The following is an 8514-nucleotide window of genomic DNA, read 5'->3' as shown; positions in this document are numbered from 1 at the left end:
CCGATTTTCGGGAGACTCCCGGAAATTCCGGGAGGGTCGGCAACCCTGCTGTAAACACAAAAGTCTGAAGAAAGGGGATAAAACGCCAGAGCAATTAATGAAGCGCTTGGAATGAAGTTGATAATTCTGCATTCGGTCTATCCAGTGAAAACCACAGGGAAATGCTCTGTAGCCTAACCATTTATACTCTGTGTTCACCTTCCTTACACACCAGGGGGCGCTGCTGGCCAGGATTCCAAAAGGACAGAATAAAAAAGCACGAAGAAGTAGGCTTAACGTCACAGTTTACTCTAAAAAAAATAATAATCATGCCTGATAACAGAATACAGACAATGTTCTAAAATAATACACATGTAATGGCCATATAACTATGCCCTATGCAGTAATCTCATACAACAGGAGCCCATACAATACGCCTGGGCCAGTGCTTCTGGATTATGGTAATGGAGTCTCTCTCGTTTATGTTGGCGTTACTAATGAGGCGCGAGCAAAATGCACAAAGATGATTTCATCTTGCCGTAATAGATCCTTCATATCATATTACATTAGCACGGGCATAACCTGTGACCGGGATCGCCGTGTTCTGTAACCGCTCCTCAGACTTGCAGTGTAAAACAGGCCACAATGCTGGAACGGATTCCCATTATTGGTTAATTAACAACCACAGAATAAAAAAAAAAATAGAACTACAATATGAAGTTGCTATATCTGCAGATTGCCGAGTGTCGCCAGCGTCCGCTCTTGGTTCCTGATGATGCGGGAACGTGACCTGCAATGAGAGTTCGGTAACGGTCTGTCATTGCCAGCAGTGTCTTTATCTCACATGTATCATCAAACACTGGGCAGCAGCTATGGTTCTCTGGCTCCAGGTTCTATGGTAACCAGGGTGGGCGGTTATTACGGCACAGGTTCTCTGGCACTGGCTACCGGTGATACCAGTTATTACGGCACACATTCTCAGACACTGGCTACCGGTGACACCAGTTATTACAGCACACGTTCTCAGACACTGGCTACCGGTGATACCAGTTATTGGGGCACACGTTCTCAGACACTGGCTACCGGTGATACCAGTTATCATGGCACACGTTCTCAGACACTGGCTACCGGTGATACCAGTTATTGGGGCACACGTTCTCAGACACTGGCTACCGGTGATACCAGTTATTGGGGCACACGTTCTCAGACACTGGCTACAAGTGATACCAGTTATTGGGGCACACGTTCTCAGACACTGGCTACAAGTGATACCAGTTATTACGGCACACGTTCTCAGACACTGGCTACCAGTGATACCAGTTATTACAGCACACGTTCTCAGACACTGGCTACCGGTGATACCAGTTATTACAGCACACGTTCTCAGACACTGGCTACCGGTGACACCAGTTATTACAGCACACGTTCTCAGACACTGGCTACCGGTGATACCAGTTATTGGGGCACACGTTCTCAGACACTGGCTACCGGTGATACCAGTTATCATGGCACACGTTCTCAGACACTGGCTACCGGTGATACCAGTTATTGGGGCACACGTTCTCAGACACTGGCTACCGGTGCCACCAGTTATTACAGCACACGTTCTCTGGCACTGGCTACCGGTGATACCAGTTATTACAGCACACGTTCTCAGACACTGGCTACAAGTGATACCAGTTATTACGGCACACGTTCTCAGACACTGGCTACCAGTGATACCAGTTATTACAGCACACGTTCTCAGACACTGGCTACCGGTGATACCAGTTATTGGGGCACACGTTCTCAGACACTGGCTACCGGTGATACCAGTTATCATGGCACACGTTCTCAGACACTGGCTACCGGTGATACCAGTTATTGGGGCACACGTTCTCAGACACTGGCTACCGGTGCCACCAGTTATTACAGCACACGTTCTCAGACACTGGCTACCGGTGATACCAGTTATTACAGCACACGTTCTCAGACACTGGCTACCGGTGATACCAGTTATTGGGGCACACGTTCTCAGACACTGGCTACCGGTGATACCAGTTATTGGGGCACACGTTCTCAGACACTGGCTACCGGTGCCACCAGTTATTACAGCACACGTTCTCAGACACTGGCTACCGGTGATACCAGTTATTACAGCACACGTTCTCAGACACTGGCTACCGGTGATACCAGTTATTGGGGCACATGTTCTCAGACACTGGCTACCGGTGATACCAGTTATTGGGGCACACGTTCTCAGACACTGGCTACAAGTGATACCAGTTATTGGGGCACACGTTCTCAGACACTGGCTACCGGTGACACCAGTTATTACAGCACACGTTCTCAGACACTGGCTACCGGTGATACCAGTTATTACAGCACACGTTCTCAGACACTGGCTACCGGTGATACCAGTTATTGGGGCACACGTTCTCAGACACTGGCTACAAGTGATACCAGTTATTGGGGCACACGTTCTCAGACACTGGCTACCAGTGCCACCAGTTATTACTGCACATGTTCTCAGACACTGGCTACCAGTGCCACCAGTTATTACTGCACATGTTCTCAGACACTGGCTACCGGTGATACCAGTTATTACAGCACACGTTCTCAGACACTGGCTATTGGTGATACCAGTTATTACAGCACACGTTCTCAGACACTGGCTACCGGTTACACCAGATATTACAGCACATTCTCAGACACTGGCTACGGGTGATACCAGTTATTACAGCACACGTTCTCAGATACTGGCTACGGGTGATACCAGTTATTACAGCACACGTTCTCAGATACTGGCTACCGGTGATACCAGTTATTACAGCACACGTTCTCAGATACTGGCTACCGGTGATACCAGTTATTACAGCACACGTTCTCAGATACTGGCTACCGGTGATACCAGTTATTACAGCACACGTTCTCAGACACTGGCTACCGGTGACACCAGTTATTACAGCACACGTTCTCAGACACTGGCTACCGGTTACACCAGTTATTACAGCACATTCTCAGACACTGGCTACCGGTGATACCAGTTATTACAGCACACGTTCTCAGATACTGGCTACCGGTGATACCAGTTATTACAGCACACGTTCTCAGATACTGGCTACCGGTGATACCAGTTAATACGGCACATGTCCTCAGACACTGGCTACCTGTGCCACCAGTTATTGGGGCACACGTTCTCAGACACTGGCTACCGGTGATGCCAGTTATTACGGCACAAATTCCCTGAATGCCCTCCCCTTGTGGTTCCCTATAAATAAAAAAACAATATGATAAAACGGTACTTGTTTCCTAGCACGGCCACAAATCTTATGGATCGTGTACCTTTAGTTAAGGTACACGATCCATAAGATGGACCCGATTTCCTTTGAAATCAGGTCCATTTGGCCGGCTAGGACAAAATATCGGGGGCATCGCGTCGGTCGGGACCGTTAACAATGGTCCCGACGCGACGCCTGCGATTTCCCCATAGGCTTCAATGTTAAAAAATATTTTAACATTGAAATCGTGTCGGGAAAGGTAAAATATCGGGGGCATCGCGTCGGTCGGGACCATTAACATAGGTCCCGACGCGATGCCCCCGATTTTTACATAGGCTTCAATGTTAAAAGATTTTTTAACATTGAAATCCTGAAAAAATGTGAAAAATGTGAAATGGGCCAATATGACCCATTTCACATTTTAGATGTCCCCGTCGTCACCCCACGATAGACGCCAACCCGAAGCGTGGCGAGCGCAGCGAGCCCGCGAGGGGCGGCGGTGCGCGTCCTCCGACCTTTTCATTCCCCTACTATCCACGTCGGCGTTGAGTTGAGAATAGAATAGTGTGGCGAGCGCAGCGAGCCACCGAGCCCGAAGCGTGGCGAGCCCCGCGAGGGGACGCGGATACCTTCACAGTTATACGCGTCCCCTCGCGGGCTTCACAGGTGTCCGTGGCGATGCAGACACCTGTGAAGTCCGCGAAGGGACGCGTTTACCTGTGAAGGTATCCGCATCCCCTCGCCACGCTTCGGGCTCGGTGGCTCGCTACACTATTCTATTCTCAACTCCACGCCCACGTGGATAGTAGGGGAATGAAAAGGTCGGAGGACGCGCATCGCCGCCCCTCGCGGGCTCGCTGCGCTCGCCACGCTTCGGGTTGGCGTCTATCGTGGGGTGGGGTGTACGCCGTGACATTTGGGGGGGTTGGGAATATTTTACATTGAATCCAATGTAAAATCGGGTCCCAGGGACCCGATTTACATTTCATTAAAAAAAAAAAAAATCGGGTCCAAAATCGGTCGGTCGCATCACATGCGACCAAATCGCATGCGATGCGATCGACCCGATTTTTCCGACACGACCACCCCGATGTAAATCGGTGTGGCCGTGCTAGGAAACAAGTACCGATAAAACTAAAAGCAATTTGAGCATACAATCACCCATGCATGTAAGGACCCCATGCAGAACTTGTCACACAATATCCGTAGCAGCCTGTACAGCACATGGGGTATCAGCACTTACGCAGGCCTGTGTTAGCGAGGGAAGGTGCCGCCTCTAGAGGTAACCTGGCTGGGCCACTGGGCAAGACGCAAATCAGGTGTGAGCCCGACGGTGCCTGGAATCTGCAGGCCCAGGAGTCCTATAAAAAGGTATATAAAAGGTCACATTTACATTACAGGATTCCCAAGCATAGGAGGCCACGCCCAGGTTGAAGACGGCCACACCTCTGTTTAGACCAATCACACATAGTCGGGCAAAGCCGGTTATGTTACCTTCACGCTGGACTGTTCCCAGCCCAGAAAGCAGCCGTTGCTGATACAAGGATCCTCCTCGCTGGCCAAACTGGTTACCAAGAAGCATATTTTGGGTTAAATGAGGTCCAGGCTCTGATAAGTAAAACACACCTGGGTTACTCAAATGCAAAAAAACATATGAAAAGCCGCATTCACAAAAATGAAGTTTTCACCTCTTGTATGGCTTAACTTAACCTCTTATACAGTGGTAGGATCTCCAAGTTGATGCACAAATGGTATAATCAAAGTAAGTGAGATATGAATTTAATCATCTGTGCTTAACCATGAATAGCATTAAAACCTGGACCGCTGGCCTACTGTGTATTGAGGACCGAGTTTGTGAACCACTGGTGTAATCCATTTAATCATTACCAGTGTTCCGACCACAACTGAAGGCACATTTCACTAGAACAACAAAGTGAAAAAGGCCGTATTGGAGGCTGCGATGGAAGCCGGCTACAGCAACACAAACTGCGGTCAAGGGACAAGCTAGATCTTCTCCTAACAGGGGGGGGGGGGGGGGGGGTTTAGGCTGCGCAGATGAGGGGGTGGGTGGTAGTGCTGCGGAGAGGGGAGTGGTGGGTTGGGCTGCAGAGAGGGAGGGCTAGGAGTGGCAAGATTGGTATATTTACCTGAACCCTGTACCAATTCCCTCCAGAAGTGAATAAGCAATATCCCCTTGATCAACAAATAGTATCCTACTAACAATGGGATTGTATAAGGGTATCCATATGTTGTGAGCTCATAAATGCCCAAAAGGCCTCTGCACCTCGTTCTTTATGATTAATCTGTGATGTTGTGCATGTTTATGTATCTATATTAATGGATACCCCCGGGAAGTTGTCATTTATTATTGTATGCAATAAATTGTTTGTATATTGTGCAAACTGATGGCCACGTATTATTAAGCGCCACTTTGTTTGTGTGTGTGTACTAGACATTCTCTGACTATTACTCCTGCAATAAGGTGAGTGGGACCTTGATGCACACAAATGATAGCAAGAAGGAGAACCCTAAGGGGCAACCCAACATGACCTTACCTCCAAGCAGGCTGGTTCCAGTTCCAAACAGTGGTCTGGGAGTTTCGAGAAGTCCAGCGCCACTACCAAGCAAAGAGCTAGAGATCGGTGGATTTTGCAGGAAACGAGAGTCAGTTTCTGTGAAAATGAATATAATTATTTACTACACTCCCGACAATCAGCAAGAAGTCCACTTCTGGTATGTGTGGTCCCCAGCTCAGAGTCTACGATTTACACAGGACAACCCTTGGACCGATCAAAGCCAGTAAATTCCGAGGCCTTTATTTACTACGAGACGCAATGCATGTGCGACTGGTGAGAGACCATCCCACCAGTGAAACTCTCAATGGTATAAAAGGGACATGACCTTCCCATCATTTCCAGGGCTGAAGCCAAATTACATGGGTGGTCTAAAACTGGTCCTTTCTCACAGTAAACTATAGAAATCTTTATCGTTCCTCCACTACAAGGGTTTCCGCAATGTCTAGAAGCTAACGGACCTGTGGTGGTCATTGGGAAGGACCAAAAGGTCACCTGTAATGTTCAATTACCTGGACCACCGGACTTAAGTCCTCGGTGCTCATACAAAATGAAAGAGCGCCCTTTTTCTCTGTGGACTCACAGGGGCAGATTTACCAAGCTGGGAGTTCTATTAAAGACGGAAAGTTGCCCATAGCAGATTCTACTCCTTATTTATTTAGCACCTTCTAGAAAATAATAGAATCTGATTGGTTGCTATGGGCAACATCCCATCTTCAAAAGAATGAAGTCCCCACTTACAAATCACTCGTATTGGATTCTGATTCAGAGGTGGGGCCTGAACCTGGATTTGTAATGATGCGAGTCCCAGCTGCTGCGTATAAAGATGCAGCGGAGGACACAGATTGGTAGATTATCAGGTGTCCGAGTTGCCCTACGGCCGCAGGACATGAGATGTCAGAGTCACTGGTACTCTGTGAATGGCTTCTACTAGCAGCCATAAGACAAGCACTCAAGTTCAGCAGCTGGAGGCGGAGCTTCAGGAGGTATAGAGGGGGAGAAGGCGGAGCTTCGGGAGGTATAGAGGGGGGAGAAGGCGGAGCTTCTGGAGGTATAGAGGGGGGAGAAGGCGGAGCTTCTGGAGGTATAGAGGGGGGAGAAGGCGGAGCTTCTGGATGTATAGAGGGGGGAGAAGGCGGAGCTTCTGGAGGTATAGAGGGGGGGAGAAGGCAGAGCTTCTGGAGGTATAGAGGGGGGGAGAAGGCAGAGCTTCTGGAGATAGAGGGGGGGAGAAGGCAGAGCTTCTGGAGATAGAGGGGGGGAGAAGGCAGAGCTTCTGGAGATAGAGGGGGGGAGAAGGCGGAGCTTCTGGAGATAGAGGGGGGGGAGAAGGCGGAGCTTCTGGAGGTATACAGAGGGGAGATGGCGGAGCTTCTGGAGGTATAGAGGGGGAGAAGGCAGAGCTTCTGGAGGTATAGAGGGGGAGAAGGCGGAGCTTCTGGAGGTATAGAGGGGGAGAAGGCTGAGATTGTGGAGGTATAGAGGGGGAGAAGGCGGAGCATCTGGAGGTAAACTTGAAAGGTGCCCAATATCTCACAGAGAGAAAAGAAGGGGTACAGAGACCAGACTAAGAGTGAGATGGATGTGGGGCCTGATTCTGGTTACACAGTGCGCAAACCCCAACCATCAGGGTAGGGGCTGACTTCGGTTCATTGCAAATGAACCGAAAATCGGCCCCATGATTACAGCCCCAGGCCTCCACATAGGCCCACCAGGACATGACAGCATGAGGATGACCGGCTGGACACACAGTCGGCCATAAATATTATAGTAATACAACTGTATTAATAGTTTTAGGGTTAATGAAAATCAATTGAAGGCTGTACCTGGAAGAGTACCGGGTAATTTGACCGCTCCGGGCAAAAAGAGTGGTTTCAGCTTATTCAAGAGGTCTTTGTCGACATGCTGGGAACTAAGAAACTGCTGAATTCGGCTGGAGAGATCGGTAGAAATACCTGTAAGGTAAACACCTCCTTCATTAAAAAGGATCTTTTTGTTGTACAAGAGAAATCCAGTATAATTCAATTTACCATTCCGACCTATCGGATTGTAAGGCACACTAGTGGTCCAACTTGCCACTATTACAGTGCCACCCTGTGGTCAGCAAACAATACTGCAGGCTTAAGAATTTTAGTACTAGGAAGCAAAACTGAAATCTGTTTTGGGGAGGTTATATACACTAGGTTGTTTACTGTGGGTTAGTATTTGTCACGTCGTCACTGGATCCTCAAAAACAACCATTACTGCAACAATAGGAGTAAAAACAAAACGCATAAGGTTAAGTTATGGAAGAATTTATATTAATATGGGCTGAGTTGGTAATATATATATTTGATTCAAACTTGCTGGATATGTATCGAGGGGCAGCTGTAAATATGGAGGTAGGAGCAGATAGGGACTGGGGTGGAGAGTTTCAGCTAAAAACCGCCACAGCTCAATGTTGCATTTTGACGGGCTTTCAACTAGTATATTATAATTAATCCAGTTATTTTCTCCTGAAATATTTACATATTCTTTTGAATGTCATCTGTCCCTCATGCCAGTGGCGTAATATGCAAAACTGAGGTGGGGAGAATGTAAGATGGCAGCTGCTGTTGGACGGAGGACAAGTTTATTCTGGCTTATAAAACAAAACATGAATAGATTAAGTTTATCTAGACAGGAATTAGGTTTTACATGATGGCAGGTCCAGTTGAATACTA

General features: G+C 48.1%; 1 protein-coding gene across 3 annotated transcripts in view; it reads right to left on the bottom strand.

The window, feature by feature from the left end:
- Nucleotides 1-267: 267 nt before the first annotated feature.
- LOC146050006 (uncharacterized) overlaps nt 268-8514 on the bottom strand; it is a 38341-nt gene continuing 30094 nt past the window's right edge. For all 3 annotated transcript variants that reach the window (XM_083166769.1, XM_083166768.1, XM_083166770.1), the window contains 5 exons: nt 7639-7767; nt 5795-5911; nt 4734-4847; nt 4483-4600; nt 268-769 (listed from right to left, as the gene is read on the bottom strand). In XM_083166769.1, the coding sequence (XP_083022895.1) occupies nt 4494-4600; nt 4734-4847; nt 5795-5911; nt 7639-7767 (467 nt within the window). In that variant the 3' untranslated portion in view covers nt 268-769; nt 4483-4493. The remainder of the gene's footprint in view (nt 770-4482; nt 4601-4733; nt 4848-5794; nt 5912-7638; nt 7768-8514) is intronic.

This window comes from Crinia signifera, chromosome 12, assembly GCF_055691185.1.
Source record: "Crinia signifera chromosome 12, ASM5569118v1, whole genome shotgun sequence".
NCBI classification, from domain to species: Eukaryota; Metazoa; Chordata; class Amphibia; order Anura; family Myobatrachidae; genus Crinia; species Crinia signifera.
Note: the sequence above shows the minus strand (reverse complement) of the source record. Positions and strands in the feature narration are given on the sequence as shown.